The sequence below is a fragment of the Bos indicus genome, chromosome 21 (genome assembly GCF_029378745.1).
Source record: "Bos indicus isolate NIAB-ARS_2022 breed Sahiwal x Tharparkar chromosome 21, NIAB-ARS_B.indTharparkar_mat_pri_1.0, whole genome shotgun sequence".
NCBI classification, from domain to species: Eukaryota; Metazoa; Chordata; class Mammalia; order Artiodactyla; family Bovidae; genus Bos; species Bos indicus.
In genome coordinates this window covers 55420479-55442169 of record NC_091780.1, presented here as the reverse complement: position 1 = coordinate 55442169, position 21691 = coordinate 55420479, and the positions used below count along the sequence as shown (strand labels likewise).

General features: G+C 56.4%; 1 protein-coding gene across 2 annotated transcripts; it reads right to left on the bottom strand.

Annotated features, from left to right (window-relative positions):
- Positions 1-725: 725 nt before the first annotated feature.
- On the bottom strand, positions 726-21533 carry MAP1A (microtubule associated protein 1A). Of its 2 annotated transcripts, XM_019983463.2 has the most exons (7): positions 21277-21533; positions 19922-20023; positions 11884-11966; positions 11477-11617; positions 2826-11253; positions 2468-2688; positions 726-2293 (listed from the first exon to the last, which is right to left on the bottom strand). In XM_019983463.2, the coding sequence occupies exons 1-7, from the start codon at positions 21512-21514 to the stop codon at positions 2138-2140; spliced, it is 9369 nt and encodes a 3122-aa protein (XP_019839022.2). In that variant the 5' UTR covers positions 21515-21533; the 3' UTR covers positions 726-2137. The 2 variants fall into 2 exon arrangements, with proteins under 2 accessions (XP_019839022.2, XP_070631618.1); XM_070775517.1 differs by lacking the exons at positions 11884-11966; positions 19922-20023; positions 21277-21533 and adding an exon at positions 14897-14962.
- Between the last annotated feature and the right edge of the window lie 158 nt (positions 21534-21691).

Sequence of the window (21691 nt, the reverse complement as noted above, 5' to 3'; positions counted from 1 at the left end):
GAGGAAAATCCAACAGTTTACTTGCTGGAAATCCTGACTGCACAGGTGAAAGCTGTTTACAATCTCAATAGGCTCTGGATCTCATAGAGCCCCCTCAACTCCTTGCCTCTTTGATGTTCTCCTGTGCAAGGTTCTGGGTCTTCCCTGGTGGCTCAGAGGGTGAAGCATCTGCCTGCAAATGTGGGAGACCTGTGTTCGATCGCTGGGTCAGGAAGATCCCCTGGAGAAGGAAATGGCAACCCACTCCAGTATTCTTGCCTGGAAAATCCCATGGATGGAGGAGCCTGATAGGCTACAGTCCACGGAGTAGAGTCAGAGTCGGACACGACTGAGTGACTTCACTTTGTGCAAAAGGTGTCTGATGCTGGTTATTCTGCCCTAAGCTCTTGACCCCATGGTACGTAGTTCCCCTTCTTCAGAGACCCTGCCCCCACCCGCTCTGGCTTCTCTCCCCTCCCCCAAACCAAACGTGTGTCCCTACGCTCAGTTCCTATTCCCCATCCTTGGGCACTCTCACCGGTTTTTAGAAGTTATGCTGGCTTCCCGTGACTTTTTCGCCCTTCACCCACCCTGTATTCTTAGGCCTGCCTGGGTCTTGGAACTGCCTCCAGTCATCAAAGGCACTGAGATAAATGACAACACTGGTAGAAGCAGAGAGGCAGAAGCCAGGGCCCAGCAACTGAGCAATGAGTAGAGTGAGAAAAAGCCTAAGCCTCACTGGAACATCTGTAATGAACTGGATTTATTGTTAGAGTTGGAGGCGGCTCCGTTACAGCAGCTGGGAACTAGAGCAGGGAAGAGTGGGGAGGAGCAGAGCACAGCAGCACGGGAGAGGGGGAGCTGGAAGAACACAGGCGGGCTCGATCTGGTTTCCACACAGTCATTTGGCAGAGAAGCCGAGTCCTAACAAGAGCGTCTGGATTTCTCAGTCCCGCAGCAGTCTGGCAGAGCTCTTATTGGCTTGCTTGGGGTGAGGTCCTCTCCCGGGGTGGTATTTTCGGCCTGTTTTCATCTCCCTCAGTCAGAGTTCAGCCTTGGCTCAGCTTCCTCTCCCTTTTGCCTTCCTCCCTCTCCTTATCCCCAAGTCCTCTGGCATGGCCTCCGCCTCCCAGATCCTCTGTCCCAGAGTGTGGAGCTGGAAAGGCAGCCAGCGTCCCCATTTCAGCTGCAGGATGGCAGAATGGAATGTTGGGGGAGTCACACATTGCCGGGGTGTCAAGTGTTTGGATGTCAGGCAGTGGCTTTTAACCCATTACACACCAGGCCACAGCAGGTGACCACATGCAGATAAGCCAAGCAGGGATGAGAAGGGATCAGGAGAGTTGGAATGGGCGGGTGAAAATCTCCGAAGGTCAGGGAGCTTGGAAAGATTCCGCGAGTGAGGCCGGGCTCTCCTCGCTCCTTTGTGCTGCCCAGCAGGCCTGGTCTGGGCATGGCTCTGGGATGTGAATGGTATGAAGCAGGGGCTAGGAGGATAAGCTCCTTTCTTCTCCTCACCAATCTGTTGGTCAAAAAAGAGCTTCAAGTTTTGGACTGAGACATTCAGACACGGAGGGAAGCAGTGGGACAGTGTAGCAGTGGCGTACCCCCAGATCCCTGCCAGAACCCAGACTCTGATGGGGAAGGGAATGGGAGATGGACCAAAGGGCGCAGCTCTGAACACCTCACTGACAGTATCCTACCCCCAGGTCACATAAATTACTACTGGAAGTCCTTCTGTGGGATGCTAAATTAAATAGATTAAGAGGTCCCTGGGGTTGGGGATGTGACCTTCCTCCATGAGGGAAGAGGCTGCTCTCTGAGGCCCATCCTCACTCTCCACTCCATCACCAGCATTGGGCAGTGCTAAGAGAGGGTGTCACTCCAGGGTCCTCAGGCATCAGATGACCTCGTGTCCTAATTTTGCATTCTCTCCCTATCCTAATCCTGGTTACCTTTGGTTTGGAGACTCGTTTCAGATGTGGATGAGGGGGAAGGATGACTCCTCCCGTTAGCCCAGCCTAAGTTCCCACGAGACATCCTGTCCACCCCACCCCCTCCCCCAACTCCCATGTCCCTCGACCCCAAAGGACTCAGCAGTAGCCATCTTCTAGGGGAGCTGGGGGAGCGGATCCTCGGGGAAGGGAGAGTGGCTCTTTCAGAACTCAATCTTGCAGGCAGGGAAGGACTCGTCCTGCATGACCACGGTGCTGCTGCTGGCCAGGACTAGAACGTTCAGCTGCTGCTGCTGCTCATGGGTCTGCTGGTACCACTCACGCGTCACCTCCGTGTCATGAGTAGGGATCAGAGTCACCTGGGTAGGAGACAAGACAGCCTGAGGTGAGAATGCGGAGGGAAGGGAAGTCGGGGGATGGGCACCTGATGGTTCAGGAAGGACCAGAGCCAAGGCTTTGAACAGAGACTGTGTTCACTGTTGCTCTGAGCAAACTCTGACCAGACCGCCTCCCTGGTGTTCCTTGCCACTCACCTGAAGATTCTCCCCCCACTGGGCCTTGCCCTCCAGCAGGGCATCCAGCACAGCCCTGCTCGGCTCGCCATTGGCAGGGTCGTTCCCACTGACCACATAGTAGGACGCACGCACTCGTCGGAAGAAGTCAAGGTCAGCAGTCTTGCCGCTGCAGTGATTCGGGATGTAGGCGAGATCCACGTAGACAGGGGCACCAGAGCTGCCCTTGGAACCCAAGGCCGCTGTAGAGACAACACAGGACTCATTGTAGAGGGAGAGGAGAACTCTTTTGGCAACTGTCTTCCTTCCTCCCACTGGAGCCCCTGACCAGCCCACACCCAGACCCAAACCAGTCTCCCACTCTCCATGTTATACTTACTTGGGCCTGCCTTGAGTCCATTGACTAAGCCTTTGGACATGGGGCTGTGTCCATCTTTTTCCTCTGCTGGGGTGACCTGGCTTGGAGTGCTGCGTGGTCGGGGTGGGACCCGGGAGGCTCGATCTGCAGTCCCTTTACCAGGGGTGGGTGAGCGTTTTCCCCGAAGATCCAGACGACGGGCAGGAGACGCTGGCTTGGCCCTACCCGGGGCCCTGCGGCCAACTCTCCCCTGTGCCTTCTCCTTCTCCCGTAGCCTCTCTACCCTTCCAGACTCTGAGCTGAGCCCCTCGGGGTCAGCCATGCACACGTCAGGACGGGGAGGGGCTGGCCGAGGGTCTGGCTGAGGGAGCGGGGGCGGGTCATGGCCGGGCCTGGGATGGTGGGTCCCACTGACCCCACCAGCTTTGTCCACAGGCAGGAAGTCCCCATCTTCATCTGAGTCAAGGGCTGCCTCAGCTGTGATGGATGGACACTCCTCAGTTTCTGGCGGAACATCAGAATCTGACTGTGAGGAGCCTGAGTCGCTGGCTGATGTTGGGGGTGTCTCATCTGCCACGGGGCACGGGCCCCCTGTGGCCCCTGGGGCTCCTGCCCGGCGCCGCCCCCCTCTCCCTACCAGCCGAGCCTCTTCAGTTGGGGGGTCGCTGTCATCCGTGGACCGAGGCAGAGGAGGGTTCAGGAAGGAGGGGGAGAGCTCCCCGCGGTGGGGCCGGGGTTCAGCGGCACAGCCCTGGGGCCCAGCCTCCGTCTCGGGGGAGCTGCTTCTAGGCTGGTCTCCAGGGGCTGCTCCAGGGCATGGCGGCTGCTCAGAGGAGAGCAGCGTGTCAGGCCGGGGGCTCCTCTCGGCTCCCTCAGGCCAGGCCCCACGCTCCCAGGCAGGGCAGGCCTCAGCGTCGGCTGGGGTAGGGCCTGGGGGCTTGGGGCTGGTTTCAGTTGGACCATTGGTGGCACCAGCTCCAGAGGGGCCCTGGGAGGGGCTTGGCTTCTTGGCGGCCGCCCCTGAGCACTCCAGGCGACAGGGCAGGGTGCCGTCATCCATGTCCCCGGGCAGGCTTGGAGCCGGAGCTGGGGCCAAGTCTAGGGACGCTGGAGGTGCTGGGCTCAGAGGAGCGAGGTCCCAGAGGCCATGGGCAGCGGCTTCCATTCCTGGGACCAGCTCTATGGACCCTGGTTCTGCAGCTCCCAGACCAGGAGGGAAGCGCTCAGCCACGCTTGACATCACAGGTGTGGTGGCCTCCGAGGAGGAGCCTTCAGACAGCACGGGAGAGGCGGGCCTCGGCAGACTGGAGAGGAGAGGGGTGCCGGGAGATCCGGGTGATGGCAGCTGGGGCAGCGACGAGTCCAGGCTGGGGGCCTTGGTCACTTCGAGGTACTCATCATGCCGGGCTCTGGCGGGGGGTCCTGGAGCCAGAGCCAAAGCCCGGTCCCCAGAGAAGGCAAGCGACCCACAGGGTGCTGAGCGGGGTTCCGCTGGAGAGGGTAGCTGTGGAGGCGCCGGCTGCAGTGAGGAGAAACCAAAGGCTGATGCAGGGAAGTCCAGGCTGGGTCGGGCAGGACCCAGGTGTGAGTCCGAGGAAGGGCTGGTACGTGTCTCGCTTTCAGGCCACAAGGCGGAGGGGCCAGCGGGCGTGGGGTACGGGGGACTTGGGGACTGGGCCTCTTTTTCGGGTTGCTCCCGAGCCCCCTTCTCCAGCTCCGAGTCACTGGGGCTGTCATCCCAGGGACCACGGCCTGGCTCCTTGGGGGAGGGGGTTCTCCGATCTGGACTGCAGCTCAGGATGTGACCGTTCAGCGGCGGGCTTGGGCCTTGGCTCTGGGGGATAGGAGCACGGGGGGGTACCGCAGGTGGGACGAGGCTGGGGTCCATGCCTAGCCCCGGCTCAGGCTCCTGCCTGGGGGGCACAGTGGGTCCTGCCAGGGCTGCATAGCTAAAGGCTGGAGTGTCGAATTGGAGGCGATGGGGTGAGACAGGAGATGAAAGCTCCTTCTCTGCAGGTGTGTCTCGGCCAGCAGCTTCCTCCTTGGTTGAGATGTGGGGGGGCCAGTCCCCAGCAGCTCCAAGTGGAGGCTCTCTAGTGGGGCAGGCGGGGCCCAGCCCCGTGAGCATCATCTGCTCGTAGATGTCTGCGTACTGGAAGCTCCGCTCGTCTGGATAGGGAGTGGGCTCTCTCTGCTCTGGCTCGGTCTGCTCGGGCTCCTCAGAGGCATGGCTCTCGCCGGCCTTGGGGACCTGTGAGCTCCGGGGGCTGTGGTCAGGAACCCCCACTTCTCCTTCCCTTTCTTCTTCGGCCTTGCGGTAGTCCTTCCCTAGCGGGGAGTATGGCCCGCCTTCCAGCTCAGCTGCCCCCTCCTGCACTGCAGCCACCACACCCTCATCCTCAGCTGTGCCCCAGGAGAAGGGTGCAGGAGTATGTGGCTCTGGGGCAGGCGTCGGGGGAGCGGGAGCTGGGGAGAGGGGTGCAGGGGGCAGGGGTCTGTCCTTGGGCACCCATGGTGGGATGTCAGCCAGCCAGGAGCGGGTGGTGGGCTCGTCCCTCATGGGTGGCAGGAGCTTAGGATCTGGGATGGGGCTCTCTTGCCCTGGGGCCGGCAGAACCCTCTGTCTAGCCATCTCCGGCGGGGAGGCCGGAGGAGAGATGATCTCAAAGGGGGAGCGGGTCAGCTTGTCCTCTTCCTCTGGTGGCAGCCCAACTGGTGACTCCGCAAGCCAGCGCTCCACCTCCAGCCCCTTCTGTGGTGCGGGCTCCTGAAAGCCCTTGAAGTCCGAGGCCCAGGGACTCTGGGGTGTGTGCTCCAAGGGGGGCACTTCCTGCTCATCATCCGGGCCCTCATCGAGGAAGGTGCTCTCCCGCTCTTCTGTGTACCGTGGCCGGGCCCCCGGGCCCCCCAGCTCATGAGGGAACCAGACCTTCCGCTCACAGCTCAGCTCCTGCCAGTACGTGTCCTGCTCCAGGACCACATCCTCTCTGCCCCTCCAGTACGTGTCCTCCTGCTCAGGAGATGTGTCCTCCCACGTCCGGGCAGGCTCCTTCTGTTCTCCAGCCGGCTCTCTGCTGCTTGGAGATGTTTCTCGCCACTCCTGGACCACATCCTGCTCCTTCTGGTACTTCTCCCAGGCCTTGTCCTCCTGCACTGGGCTCTCTTCCAGCCCCAGAGCTTTGCTCTTCTCCAGCACAGCTTCTTCTTTCTGTTCCACAGCCTTGACTTTTTCTGGAGATTTTTCCTCTAGGATCTTTTCCTTTGGTGCCATGGTTTTATCCTCCTGCACAGGGCTCTCCTGCTCCTGAGTTTTGTCTTTCTCTTCCAGAAATTTATCTTTTTGTTCAGTGGCCTTAATGGTTTGTTCAAGTGCTTCAGCCTTCTGTTCGAGGGCCCAGTATTTTTGTGCTAAGGCCTGGTCCTTCTGTTCTGGGGCCTGGTCCTTCTGGGCCTTGTCCTTCTCTTCTGGGGCCTTGTCCTGTTCAGAGGCTTCATCTTTCTGTTCTAAGGCCTTGCCCTTCAGTTCAGGGACCGTGTCTTTTGGAACAGTGTCTTTATGTTCCAAGTCTCTGATTTTTTGTGCTAAGATTTTATCTTTCCCTTCTGGGACCTTGTCCTCCTGTTCTAGGGCCTTGTCTTTTGCTTCTAAGCCTCTGTCTTTAGGTTCTAAGTCTTCGTCTTTTCCTTCCGAGGCCTGGTCCTTCTGTTCCAGGGCTGTGTCCCTGTGTTCTAAGCCTCTGTCTTTAGGTTCTAAGTCTTCGTCTTTTCCTTCCGGGGCCTGGTCCTTCTGTTCCAGGGCTGTGTCCCTGTGTTCTAAGCCTCTGTCTTGAGGTTCTAAGTCTTCGTCTTTTCCTTCCGGGGCCTGGTCCTTCTGTTCCGGGGCTGTGTCCCTGTGTTCTAAGCCTCTGTCTTTAGGTTCTAAGTCTTCGTCTTTTCCTTCCGGGGCCTGGTCCTTCTGATCCGGGGCTGTGTCCCTGTGTTCTAAGCCTCTGTCTTTAGGTTCTAAGTCTTCGTCTTTTCTTTCTGGGGCCTGGTCCTTCTGATCCGGGGCTGTTTCCCTGTGTTCTGAGTCTCTGCCTTTTTGTTCCACAGCCTGATCCTGCGGCTCCCCAGCCTTGTCCTTCTCTTCCAGAACCTCATCTTTACGACAGATGGCTGTGTCCCTCTGCTCCATGACAGTGTCCCTCTGTTCCAGGGTTTTGCCCTGCTGCTGAAGGACTTCATCCATGGGCTCGGGTCCCTTCTCCTTCTGCTCTGGGGGTCTGTCCTTCAACTTTGGAACTTTGCCTTCCCACTCCATGACAATATCTTCCACGGCAGGGCTTGGTAAGGACTCAGGGCTCTTGGTGAGGGAGCTATCAGGTGTAAGAATGTGTTCACCCAGGCTTGTGATCACTCCGGGTGAGTGCCTCCCCTCTCCTAGCAGTGCAGTGGGAGAGAAGGAACTGGCGGGTAATTTTCCATCAGGGCTCTCATCTGTGATGTCTGCCCGTGCAGAGTATCCACTGGTCCCATCTGTGGGAGGCGATGCTGTGGCTGCCCGAGCTTCTGGAATAGACACAGGGGCTAGGTGGAGAGCGGTGTCCTCAGCCTGTATCAGAGGCCCTTTTTCTTCCTTACCAAGGCTTAGTTCCCCAAACTGGAGGGTGCCAAGGCTTTCTGGAGACAGCTGCTTGGAAGAGATGTCCAGCGAGGTCTCCTTGCTGGGACTCTCCTCTGAGAGAGACAGTGACCGGATGTCTTCTGGAGATCCCTGCGGCCACAGGTCTGTGTGGAGGCGCTGCTCCGTCAGGCCACAGGGAGACCTCGGGGTGGCGTCTTGCTTTTTGGCAGCATCTGGGGAGACCACGCTGAGGACAGAGAGGGACTCTGCCTCTTCAGGGGAGAGGCCTCGGTCAGGAATCTGGAGCACCTCCTCTTTCTGAGGTTCCCCAAGTTCTTGGAGGGAGGTTCTCAAGTCTCCGGGTAGGGCTTCTGTTTCCGGAACCGGGCCTGCGGGCTCTTCCGCCTCCACAGTCTCGAGGACGATGGCTTTGTCCTGTTCTGGCAGCAGCTGGATGGTACGGCCGGCCTGTCCCCCAGCTATGCTGATGGATACCTCCTGGGCCTGGGGGCTCCTGGGAGGAGACGCCTTCCCTTCCTCCTCCAGTGCACCCTTGTCAGGCCCTGGCTTGGCGGTCTCCTCTGCAGCAACTTCCTTGCCCACACCTGGGATACTCTTAGTATCTCCCCAGGAGTCTGCTTCCTGAAAGTCTTGGGGCTCAGACTTTTCCTCCACTGGGGACTGATGAAAGGGTGTGTGGGTGGCACTGGGTGGGCCAGACGGTGGCGGAGAGGCCATCTTCACTGTGCTGTCATCTGGGCTGAGGCAGCGCTCCTCTGCCTCTCCAAGGGCTGGTTCCCCTGGGTGGAGGGCATGCCCAGGGGCGGCAAACATCGGGGGTCCATACTGACCATGCAGTTTCTCCGACATCTGTACGTTGGCGGTCTCCTCCTCCTCTTCCCCCTCCAGGGCCCTCTCTCCAGACAAGCCTCTCCCTACCATCTCTCCTCTCTTCTCTGACTCCCCGGTCACAGAGAAGTCCTCATAGGGTGGTGACTTGAAGCCTTTGTCTTCTTCCAACGAGGAGGTGGGTGAGATGGTGCCGGCCGATGGCACGTAGTCCAGGCCCTGAGTGGCTTCAGTGCGGGATGAGGGGATGCTTGTGACTGTGTCAAGCAGCAGGGAGCTCTTGCCCGTCTCCTCTGTCTGTGGGGCCGTGAGTGAAGCTACGGACTGGTCCTCGGCCACGGACGTGGCAAAAGAAGAGAGCTTGTCACACTCAGTGATCGAGGTGGCCGAAGACACGTGCTCCTCTTCCGCCAGAGGGGCGGCCACCATGTTGGGGGGGTAGGTGAGTTCTGTCTCTGGTGCTCCGTAGGCCTTGCTGGCGGTGGCGGGAACAGCGCTGTCAGCAGGCTGGCTGGCCTCAAACGGGCCGGGACCTTCAGGCCCAGGGAGGTCATAGGTTCCTGTCGGAAACCTAGGTGGGGCCGCGCGCTCCTCGGGCTCGTCGTGGATCTCTTCATCTGAGATGGTCTGCTCGGTCTCAGAGTAGCCAGGGATCGTCTCGTCCTGGATGTAAGACACGTGCTCAGTGGCTCCTGCTGGGGTGGCCAGGCTGCTTAGGAATGACGAGGTCTCCTTCTCTGGGGCCTTGCCTTGGAGTCCCAGTTCCCGGCCGCCGAGAGCCTCCTTCCCCCCTGGCGTCACCTTCAAGGCTTCTTGCAAGTGCTTTTGGTAAAAACCCTCTGCCTTTGTCTCCTCTTCTTCCTCCTCATCGGAAGGGGGCAGCTCCTCCATTTCCTCTAACTCGGCCTTCTCTATCACATCTTCCTTTACCTCAGGTTCACTTTCCTCTCGGGCTTCTGTTCTGTCAGGGAGCCCCTCGGCTTCCTTTGGCTTCTTTTCCTCCCAAGTGTCTTTCTCTTCCTCTGTTTCCGCCCCAGAGTCTGGGCCTCTGTCCTTGATGCCTCGTTCCTCAGGGACGTCTGGGACAACCTCTTTCTCCTTCACCACAGGTACTTCTGCTTCCAGCCCGGGGACAGAGGGTGGTGCCACCTGGGCCGCTGTGCTTGGGAGTCCCTCCTCGGCAGTGTCCAGGGGGAGCGGTTTCTCATCCCTTTGTTCAGTCAGCAACTCCCTCTCCTCACGTTTCAACTCCTCAAAGTCCTGTGTAAGGTCTTCTGGTGAAGATAAGGCCAGCTCCCTTGCTGGGAGGGGTGCGGCCCCCTTCTGGGCCGGGGGTGTCCGGGGCTCAGAGGACAGCTCCTTCTCCCCACGGGTAGCCCGGCTCTTGTCCATCTTGACTCTGCCGGGGGCCTTGGCTTTGTAGAGGGTCTTCCGCACCTCAGGGGTAAAGGGCTTCAGGTCTGGCTTGGAAATCTTTTTGACCTCAGGTTTGGTGTCTTTCTTCTTCTCCTCCTTCTTGGCATCCTTCTTTTCCTCCTTCCTTCCTTCATCTTTCTTGAGCTCCTTCCTCTCCTTCTTGATCTCCTTTTTCTCTTTGTCTTTTTTCTCTTCCAGCTTTGATATCTTTTCTTTCAGGTGCTTCTTCCCCACTTTGTCTTTGATCAGCTTTCGCTTCTCTGCCTTCAGTGCCTCGCTTGACTCTGTCTTCACCCTCTCGGGCTTGGCGGGCTTCTCTGGGGGCTTCTCAGACGACTCTTTTGCCTTCTTTTCGGTCTTGGCTAACTCTTTGGCCAGTTCTGAGCGAGCTTCCTTGGCTCCCTCTTCGGCCACCTCCTCCCGTTTGGCCAGCTTGCCCACGGGTGTCTTGGTTGTGGCCTTGAGGCTCTCTTTGCTGTCAGCTCGCTGTTTGATTTTGCTGGGTTTGAGGCTGGCAGGCACAGCCCCAGTGGCCAGGTCCTTCTGTGTGGCCACGGGGTAGCGCAGGAAGTCCAGGTGTCGAAGCTTTTCCAGGCCCTCCAAGATCTTGTTCTGGGGGGCATTCCCTGGGAAAAGGACGCGCACGATCTTCTCAGTGGGGTTGGCTGGCAACCAGACCACCAGAGCGGTGATAGAGGTCAGGTAGGGCACCGAGATCTCAGCCTCCTTCCCATTAGCCAGCACGATTCCCGTCTTGGCTTTACTGTTCCCCGCCCACTTTTGCATGAGGAACTGCATCTCCTTGCTGTCCTTGACAGGGTTGAGGACGTACATGTCCAGGCGGCCCACACCCATCTTGTGGAAGAGGGTGAGAGGCTCTATGGTGTTGCTGACCACGCGGTACAGGGGCTCGGCCTGGATGCCCAGGCGGTTTAAGTGCTGCAGAGTGAGGCAGGCCTCCTCAATGCTGCGCTTGGCCTTCCGCGAGGCATCAGGCAGCCGCAGCTTATCGGGCACGTTGAAGAAGACAACCCCTAGCTCAGGGGAGATGAGGTTCTTCACCCAGTCGCTGTAGCTGCTGGAGCCCTGGGACTGCTCCTCTTCCAGTTCTGCCACTTTGCGCTGCAGAAGCCCGTTGATGCCTGGCAGGTTGTCGGCCCCGATGTGGGTGAGCAGCACCGAGTCGATGCGGTCCAGATGCCGCACTAGCTTCCAGAAGCAGGACTTGCGATCAGAGCCACCATCCACCAGGATGTTGAAACCATTAACGGCAAAGAGGGCCGAGTCCCCGCGGCCGCCGGGGAAGATGTAGCAGCAAGGCTTGGAGAGCTTGAGGAAGCCCCCTGAGGTGGGGGGCTCCAGCAGGTCGAAGGGGGATGGCACATCCACGGTCTCAGAGACGTACTCGGAGAATTCAGCCACGCCGTCCATGGTGGGCAGCGTGGGCTCAGGGTTTAGCCGGAGGTGCAAGGTCTCTTGGGAACTGGATAGTCCCAGGTGGCTCCAGTCGCCCTCCCCTAAGCAGGACACGGTGAGGAAAGCCTGGATCCCAGGGTCTCTGTTGCTGAGCAGTTGGGCAATCTGGATGAATGGGAGACAAAAAGCCTGATCAGGTCACTGGGGTTGTCTCAGCCCAACTCAGATTCAACCTGCTAGTCTCCATCTCTCTCTGAGGTGATCTACCATTCTGCCAGCATCCCCGGGGGTCAAGGGCCATAGGATTTGCCCTTCCTTGGATCCCTCCCCACAGCTCTAGTCACACCCCGTGTTCTGTTCCTCCTGGACACTGGGACATAGGACTCACCTCTGGGTTCTGAAGGACCTGGGCAAAGTTTTGATAGGAGTAGGTGCCACTCTGTAGGATGAGGTCTCCCCCAGGCTCTAAACTCTGCCCACTCAAGATCAGCAGTTTGTGAGCTGATGGGCTGCTGAGGAGGTGGTGAACCTACAGCAGAAGGAGAGGATTGGTCACAATGGAGGAAGCCCAGGAAAGGGCACTGAAGGTTCCAGGTCCCCCTCAGTACAGCAAGGACATGCTCCCCACTGGGAGCCCCACAGCACCTCCAGGTGGGGCTGGGATTGTGAGGCAGCTTAGATGGTAGAGAGAGCTTGGTTCAAAGCCAAGCCTGGGAATTCTTGGCACTGGCTGGGGTGGGTTATGGCGCTTTCAGCAGGCCCTTGAGGCCAGTGCGGCTCAGGCCCTGGCCTTACCTCAGAGCTGATGCTGTCGGCACTGGGGTTTACGAGGATGACAGTCTCTAGGATCTCACTCTGGTGGCAGAGGGTCCTCTGGCCTGAGGGAGAGATGCAGGAATTTGTATTGAGGGAAGTGGGTAGAGACTAAAGTGGAGAGGCATTGTGTAGGGCAGGAGAGGAAAAACTGCACTATCAGAAAACAGGGCTGGGGGAAAGAGTAGCCTGGCTCTCCTTGATCCTGCCACTTTGGAACCTGCTGAGTAAGGTCTGGGGACTAGCTCCGGCTGCAGCCCTTCCCTTCCAGGGTTTCCTCCTCCCGCACTGGCTGTCTGCTCCCTCCCCTCATCTAACACACCCTCTGCCTGGAACTCCCGCCTCAGGCTGCCCTGCTGACAAGAACCTTTTGTCCCTCTCTGTCGCTCTGGAGCACTAAGCTCCTGGTGCTGCCTGGGGATGGGGGGCTCAGCTGGAGGAGGGGCTTCTGCGACGTTGATCCTCACTCAGCTCCCTGCTCACTAGCTTGCCTCTGCCCAGGGCTTTCTTGCCAGAGTGCCTGGAAATAAGGAGACGGCAGTGGGTACGGACTCATCCTCCTTTCAAACTCCCATCCCAGGCCCAACGTCCCATTCCAAAGGACTCAGAGCAGTCTGAGCTATCTAAACCCTAGGGAGTTACAAGGCAGAGGAGAAATAGGACCTCTTAATCTGTTTTCTGGTTCCTCGGGAGGCCAAGCCTGCGCTCACAAACACAGTCATCCTGTTCCCAGCACTAAAGGTTTCACTCCCTGTCTCCACCTTAGCTCCACGTTCCCAGGCTCCTGGTTCACTCCCCACAACCCGACCTCTCCGAGAAAACAACAGTTTCTCCTCTCACTCCTGCGCCTCTCCTATGGGCCTTCTGTCATAGGGAGGGGAGTCTGGGATGCACAAACAAGAAACAGTTAAGATAGGAGAGGTTCAGAGTGTTCCCCAGGCTCTGGGGGTGGGGTGAGGGACAGAATACACCCTCAAATCCCCTCTCTACGTCCCTTCTCCAGACTCACATGAAACACCAAGCAATGAAGCAAAGAAAGTGCCAGGTTAGAAAGGAGATCCCGAAGAAGGGTGCCGCCAGCCCAGGCTCCTCCCGCCCTCACCGACTGAATAGGTGGTTGGTGTGGAAGTGGGCTGTCTGGAGGATACTGGTGGGAGGACTCATAACCTGTCCCCCAGACCCTCTTCTGTGACCCAGCACTCTCTCCTCTTTCTGGGGCTCAGACAAGAGGACCCCGGGGCCAGGGCCTTTGTTAAACGGAAGAGCGATGGTGCCAGCATTGGGCAGATCTGGCAGCTGCAGGGAAATGAACTACCGATGGTGTCCGAAGACCAAGGCCCACGCAGGGTGGGCGGGGCCCATGCGGAGTTCAAGGGTTCTCTGCTATTAACTTGGGAATTGAGGGACGCTTGGAGGTCAGTTCAGAGGGTGAGAACCACCTCGGAGTCACGAAGGGGCAGGGCTTGGGCAGGTGAGGGATGAGGGACTTCAAGGATTCAGGGAGCAGCCAGCCCAAGGCGGGCTCTAAGTAGTTCAGATTTAGAAGGGCAGTTCCACCACCTCCCTCACCCCTGGCACAAACGCCCAAGGTCAACACACTTGAGCTAGGGGGTCAGAAAAGGAAAAATCTGTGACACAGTCCAACTTGCTTTCTCTCCACTACCTCTGTTCCCCCACAGTCTGCCATTGCCCCCTACCCCGGCCCCCTAGACTGGTTTGTAACCACCAATTCCGGTCTTGGAGTAAGACCCTATGGCTCACCCCTGGGCGCTCTGGCTGTGACTGGTCACTACTACATGGTTTGTATCCTGCGCCCCTCCTTTTCGGGGCCCGGGAGGAAGCCCTCTGCCTCTCTTCGGCTCCCCTGCATTCCCACTGAGGGCCACGGACTTGTTTTCCCGCTTTCTTTGGAGAGGACTTCTCTGAGGCAGGGGCACATCCCCAGGCCAGGGATGGGGTTAGTGGGGGGGCGGGGGTGGCTGCGGGTGCGGAGCCGGGAGGGCAGGTGTCTCCGCAGTGAGGCGGGCGGGAGGGGGCCAGGCAGCTGCAGTGTGCCGCAGTGTGTGAGCGTGCGCGCTGAGCCCGGCGCCGGCTCCGCCCCCGCCCCCACCCCAGCATGACAAGTCATTTTCTTGGCTGCCTCTGCATGGGGGGTGGGGAGGGAAAGGGGGGACGCCGAGAGGGAGAAGAAACGGACTCCTCTGTTCGGAGCCCCCATCTTGGGAAGAGAAGCGGGGGTGGGGGTGGGGCCGTGACTGGGAGCCGGCGGGGTTGACAGCACTGGGAATGCGGGGCAGCTGCTGGGGAGCGAGCGCTCCCCATCTCCGAGGCGGCCTCTCCATCCCCGGAGGCAGCCAGAAAGAGGGGGCTTCGAGTTCAAGTTTCAAGCTCGACGGTTGCCGGTTGCCGGGAATGGGTGTGGGGAGCACACCGCACACCGGCTGGTCTGTGAAGAGGCGCGTGCCACGTCTTAACGACCCTTTCCTCCCTTCTTTTCCAAAGTGTCCCCCACCTTCCCTTACTTGGCAAAAACTCGCGGTCCCATTCACCCCCCTGCATCGGAGCAGCTGAGCAATCCAGCAGCTGACACACAGAGAGACTCTCCCATTCGGTGCATTCCCACAACATCCGCCTAATTCTCTAATTCTTCTGTCCCTACCAAAGACACAGCCCGTCTCTAACTCCGTCAGAGCCCCAGGCCGCTGGGCAGAGCCGGTGACACCACCCTCTGCGGCTGCCCCTGGGGCTGCTCCCAGCTCAGCCCAGCCCGCGCGGTGGCCTGTCACTGTGCGGCCCCACTGGCCTCCGCCTGGTTCTGGGTCCAGGCTGGCCCCACAGTCAGTTCATCTTCTCGGCTCCCCACCCTGCCAACCCCCGCCAGGCTAGTTCCAGACACAGCATATTAGGTTATCAACTCCCTTTCCCGTTACCCGCATCCCACCTCCCCATCACAGCATCCCCCATGCCAAGTCCTTTGGCCTGGTTGGGTTCTTACCCGGGGATGTGGTGGGGAGACCCTCATGGAGGCTGCTGCTCCGGCCTCAGCCGGCAGCTTCAGAGAAGAGTCTGCGGCACTGGGGTGGGAGTGGGGTGGGGTGGGGGTGGGGGCGCTTGATGGTGAGGGCGGCGCCAGGGCGGGGAAGGGGGGCTGGTCCATGACGAGGCTCTAGAGATTTAACTGTTTCTTTGCCTTCACAGTGTCAGCGCTCTAGTGCTTCTGCTTGGCTGGGGGCTGAGGAGTTGTCTAGCAGCTCAAAGAGTCAGGGGGTCTCCAGTGGCCTACGGGGGGAGGGGGGTCCTTCTCCCCCAACCCTGCTTAGTTAAGATACATTCTTTTAGTGTCAGCTAAAGACCCACACTCTGTGCTACACATTGCCGGGGATATAGGAGGTTGGGCCCTCCCTTTTCTCTCAGGAACCATCTGCTGCCTCTCCCCTCAGACTGGGGGAATGACCTTCAATCCCTGGAGGAGCAGGAGACAAAGAGGCTGGGGGCCTAAAAGCTTAGGGTAGGAGTGAAGGGACTACTTGAGAAGGCTAGGGATGACAGAAAGAAGGCAGTTGCGCAGAGCTCTGTTGTCTTCTGAGCCACAGCTGTAGACGTGGAGGGAGGGAATGTGGCAGAAAGAAGTCATTTTAGGTTGGGGGTAGTTTGAAATTCTGGAGTGGACACACAGTCCCTACTCCATCTCTAGCCCGTCTGGGGTGGGGCACAGGGGCCCTAAGACTGCCTACAATTCTGTGCCAATGCAGCACAGCACTGCAACCACACAGGCACTGATACTTGGAATTCTTGCTCTCTGGGTATGAAGAGGCATTTTCTGAAGTTTCAGGGCACATTCTACCTTTCAGTGAAATAGTTAAAGGGATGAAGGAAGATCAGCAGGGCCCCAGGCCTGTAAGAGTTTCTTTCTATAGACCAATTATTAAATGTCACATAAAGTATTCTTTGGACTAAAAAGATCTTAAAATGACTTTGTAGAGTGTTGGGTCCCTGTTCTTGTCTCTGTACTTTGCTGTCTCTCTGATGTCTTCATTTTATAGGGTCTTAATCCTTTTAATATTGGTCCTGTTTCCCTTAGCCTCTTCTGTCTCAGATTTGGTGACACGTACTCTAGGACTCAAAGAGAGGACCCAGGGAGCTCTAGCACTGAGTTCCAACCGGTGATGCTCAAGTTCCTACAGGGTCCTTCCCTGCCCTCTTCCCTCCCATCAACCCTCCCCAGTCCTGGGTAATTCCTACTGCTTCCTCCCAGTGACATCCACTCACTTTTCCCCAGCACCGGCTCCACCCTTGCCCCTGGCTGCCAAGAGCTGCTTTTGAAGGTCAGAGAAGCCAAAATAGTCTCTGCTCTCAGTATCCCCATCCCCCTGTAAACTGCCTTCAGAGGAGAGGAGGAGCTGAGTCACCAGTGGGGGGTGGGGGTGGGGGTGGGACTAAAGATGGGGAGGAATCTTTGCTCAGATCCGGGGATGCAAAGCAGTAACATGGCAACAGCCCCATTTGGATAGAGGAGGCCATCTGCAGAGACGTACAACACAAACCAGGCTGAGTTCCGAGCATCACAAAGGGGAGACACTCCCTTTCTGCAACTTCATAGTTCTTATTTTCTCCCACCTCGAACCTTCTCTCTCCTCCCTGCTTTCTAGAGCTCTCTGGAGTGTGCTAAGAGGGAAACTTGAATAGACATGTGCTTTGAGAACAAAATAACATTTCCCAGACCATTGCAGAGCCCACCCTTATTCTCAGCTATCACCCCCAAGGGCCACACCCTGGGCAAGGTTCCAACTCACAAGGGAGTTTTCCTTCATCCCTCACCCTCTGAACAGCCTACCCACCACAACCACACCTCCATCCGCTGTGTTCCTTGGCTCTGCTGCAATGAAATGGTGAGATGCCAAGGAAGAGAGGCCTGAGCTCAGACACAAAGTGAGATCAGAAATCCTGGATCTGAGATCTGACTCTGCCATTTTACTAATCATGTTTTTAAACAAGCCACTTAAGGTTTCTGAAAGATTACTTCCTTAATTACAAAATGAGTATAATATTAGTACCACCCTCCAATAGCGCCACAAGGAGTAAATCACATAAAAGATGAAAAAGTGCTTCACTCCTAGAACCTTAAACCCATAATGCACCAGTGCCACTGGAAGTCCGTCTCCCTCTTGTGGAAGATTTATGAGAGGTCACCGAGGTGATCAGGAACTCCTAAACCAGAATATCTCAACTCTAGAGTAACTTAGCTCCCAGGTAAAGCTATGACGCAAAGTGCCTGTCAGAAGGGACTTCACGTACTCTTCATGTCCCTCCTTTCCCATTTCTGACAGCAGTGCAAACCCCAGTTCTAGGGGCCAATGAGCTACTGTATCAATTCAGAAGTCTTCATGTTTGCAGAAGTAACAGAACTAACACTTCCTGAGCACATCAGTGGGGATAGCATCAGACAGAAGGCTTCCAAACTGGTCCTTCAGCCTGTGTCTTTTTTAGGCCCAGAATATCAATCATGAATTATAAATTACAAAACCCTCTTCCTTCCTATATGTGCTCAATAGTAGAAGCAGTATCACAGTGTTATTTAAGCTCAGTTTCCCACTGTTCTAATTGTTTTGGGATTTGTTTTAAAATGCTTGGAAACTCCAGAGGGTTTTTTTTTGCAGGAATTAGAAAGGAAACCTCCAAGTCACCATTGGAGACCAAAGTGGTGCAAAATTCACCTTGGAAAGCCTTTACCACATTTGACCACTAGAAGGAGCTGGGCCACTGACTCACCATCAAAGGGTCCCCTTCCTTTCTGTGTGTGTGTGTGTGTGTGTGTGTGTGTGAGAGAGAGAGACTCTCCATCAAAGGGTCCCCTTCCTTTCTGTGTGTGTGTGTGTGTGTCTGTGTGTCTGTGTGTGTGAGACTCTCCATCAAAGGGTCCCCTTCCTTTCTGTGTGTGTGTGTGTATGTGTGTGAGACTCTCCATCAAAGGGTCCCCTTCCTTTCTATGTGTGTGTGTAAAGGGTAGTGGCAGGAATGATTGTTCTCTCCCTATCATTACAAGATACATTTTTGTCCCCCCTTTTCAGCATTTTGACCTAGGGCTTGAGGAGACGTGAGAGAGATGGTGGCCCAGCCTGTGGGGTGGGCAGAGAAGATAAAATAGTAAGCTCCTAGCATATGCCATGGAGCTCATCCCAGCAGCCTGGTTCCCGTGGCCTCCCCACTAATGGAAGCTGAAAGGAGGGGCAGTGTCTGCAGCTGCTCTGGGCTGACTGGTGTTTGTGGGGACAGCTGAAAGAGGAGCCAGCAGGGGTGGGGCTGTGGCTGTCTTGAGCCATGTGGGTTTTTCCAGGAAATTATCCACTATTCTCCAGGGACATAGACAGGCCACCGTGCAAAATGTCCAAACCTAAAAAAATTCAGAAGTAAGCCCTGATATTGGGTATAATTGTCCTAAACTCCTTGAGGATACCATGCTAAAACTCTTTGATTGAAAAGATCCAGTAGGTGTTTGTATATCAGTCTGAGAGGTCCCTGAGAGTAACTATGCACCTCCCTCTAAGTATCTTCCCAAGCATCCCCAAATCTTCATCTGAAGAATGGCTAAGTTTTTTGGTTCAAGTTCTGTTCTTTCTTACATCATTCCAGAAAGCATCCTTCTCTTACATCCATGTCCAAAAAGACAAGGTTCGAGAATTCAGCGTGAATTAATAACATCAGCAGATACTTCCCAAACTTCAATCGAGTCATTAATTTCATCTGCTGTCATCCCTTTCTCCAGACTTGCACCAAAGCTCCTAGGATGAATAAAGTGGTAAAACTGTCGATTTTCACATCGTTAGAGCTAATGGAGGAAGCCATGATGTAAGCATACTAAACAGAAGGAAGTCTCAAAACAGTGACTGGTTAGCTTCATAGGAAGCCAATCACATCAAGAAGATGCCAGCCTCACATTTTTAAAATGCTGCACATAGTTCTAAGATAATATAGCATTAGTCACATTAAACTTGTCTTCTCTCTCCAGGAGCAGCTCTAGAGGAATAGGTGATCAGGGCAATGACCAACGATGTGGCAGTTAGCAGGAGGAGCAGAAAAAGAAGGGGAAGTGACTGTCCGATATAATGGATAACTGAGAATTATCTGCATAAGATACAAATTCAGTCATTTGATGGTAAGGACAGTTGAATTGGGTGGATTTATATTCCATAGAGACACTGGTGTATCAATTGGTTTGCCGACATTTACCAATAACATGACCAGATGCCCAAGCATTTTTATAATGGGATGTAGAGCTTTCTGTAAGTCTTCCCATAGATACCATCATGGAATAATAGCTTCTAAAATGTTACTTTTCTCAAATTCCTGACCATTTCTCCCACACAGCAGAATGCAAAACTGCATCTTGCAAACTTTGATCTCAGAGCCAAATCTCAAAGTATGGCTAGCTCTTTCTTGCAGCAGTGAACCCAGGAAACCCTGCTTCCTGGTACATTTAATGGTGCTCATCAGCCTTTGGGTCAAGGTTTCTGCTATGTTCTGAACATCTGCTGACTGAGCCAAAGGAGGAACCAGAAACTCTAGAGGCTAGAGGATAGGCTGTGCAGCCTGAGGGAAAGTGCTAAGCAAGGATCTGGAAAGGTGAGTGGGGGAACCCAAGGGTCTCTGTAAAGGGAAGCAAGGAGCTCAGGGTATACAGAAAGGGGAACACAAAAAAGAGAGTGAACTTTTTACATAGGAGATGATTCACCACTCAAGAGGTACCTCATTCCCTTAGTGCATGTTGGCTGTCCATAAACCACCCCCTTCTCAGGTAGAAATTACATTCTCCAGGCTTCCTCCACAATCATACCATTTGTCTGTGAAGTGACCTGGGTATGTGGAGATTGCTACGGAGCTCTACAACATTCCCCTCAGGAGCCCCTCCCTTCTCCCCAACCCAAACTTCCCACAAGGTCAGTTCTGCCAGAGAGACTGGACCTCTGCTCTTCTGTGACCATCCCTCACCCACAGCACCGAGACAAATGACACTAGTCCTAACCTTTGACCTCTGAGGAGAAGTGAGCTAGATGCCGGGTAATGAAGAGTCTCAATTGTTGGTTCAAGTCAATGGATGATAAATCAATGTTCCAGGAGAGAATGCCTGTGAGAGAAAAAGAAACAAAGAGGGACCTAGATAAGGTCAGAGGGACTGGACTTCGGGGAGCATTTCCAAGCTCACAGAAGGGGTGAGGGGTGAGAGGGAGGGGATAAGGATGGTTGCCATGATCAGCCTCACTAATGTATTTAAGAAAGGTGGCCAGTCCTATGTCTAGCTCCCATCCTGTACCGTTCTTGGACTTTGCTTGAGCTACAGGAAGGAGGGCAGAGTTTAGGCTAAATTTGGTCATTGGTGAATTTGTATGTAGGAATTTTCTTGCAGAGTTGCCCAGTTGTGATAGAAGTGACACCCAAGGGCCCATTCCAGATACTGCTGCTGCTGCTACTGCTAAGTCGCTTCAGTCGTGTCCGACTCTGTGTGACCCCATAGACGGCAGCTCACCAGGCTCCCCTGTCCCTGGGATTCTCCAGGCAAGAATACTGGAGTGGGTTGCCATTTCCTTCTCCAATGCATGAAGGTGAAAAGTGAAAGTGAAGTCGCTCAGTCCTGTCTGACTCTGAGCGACCCCATGGACTGCAGCCTACTGGGGCTCCTCTGTCCATGGGATTTTCCAGGCAAGAGTACTGGAGTGGGGTGCCATCGCCTTCTCCGTTTCCAGATACTAGGGGCTGCCTTCCCAATACGGCTAAGTAGGATCCTAGACTTTCCTTCTGCGGCCCCCTCCTTGCCTCCACTCCTCCGTGGCTTGCTTCCACCCGCAGGTGGCTCCGCAGCACTGCGCCACAGGCAGTGGAGGGCTGAAGAGCTTGTGGCCACGAAGGTCACTCTTTCAGACTGGCGGCTAGCACTGGGATATTTGAGATCTGTCTACAGCATTCAGAAAGCACACTGTGCTTGGTTCAAGAACCCTAAAGAAGAAACTAAGGTAGGGACATGGACTCTTCAGGGGATGGTGAGGACTTTCAGGACCTCTGGCCCAAGACACTGCGGGAGAGAGGGGTATAACCAGAGGGCATCCCCACCCAGGCAGTGCCAGCTCCCCCACCCCTACCCCGACCCCTGCCTGAGGGAGATTGCGGAACGCCGTGGGGTGTGAGGCAAGGATGGGGTTGTGAGATGTTGGCAGTTTGGGAGGACACGAACGCGTGACACAGAAGATGCAGGTGACAGGGGCTGATGATTCAGATTAACAGGGCGCGCAGATCTCAGGAAATGCACACTAGGGATAGAGGATGCAGACGGCAGAGAAGCACGGGATGGAGGATGTCCCTAGCGCAGCCAGGACAGCAGCTCACCTTGTTCAAGGTGGGCCCGAACGGCCCTCAGCTGACTCTCTGTAGCGATATCGCCGATAACGATGAGCAAAGAGTGCTTCCGCAGGTCCCAGCGTGCCGCCGCCACCACGGCTCCGGCCTCGCGCAGCGGCTCCGCGGGGTTCTGAGCCGGCGGAGAGCCGGGGCTGCGGAGCCCTAGCCCGGGACTTGTCTCCATGGCAACGCCACGAGGCCGCCCGGGCCCAGCCTCGGTCTCCATGGAAACTCCGTTGGCGCGCTAGGCCGGCCGTGTCCGCTGCGGGTAGAGTGCGCGCGGTTCTTAAAGGCCGGCAGCAGAAGTCGCTCATTGGCTGCTGCCTGTCAGGGGGCGGAGCACTGGCGCCGCAGGGGCGGGGCCGCGGCCGCGACGCTCCGGCTCTGCGGTGTCGCTGGACTT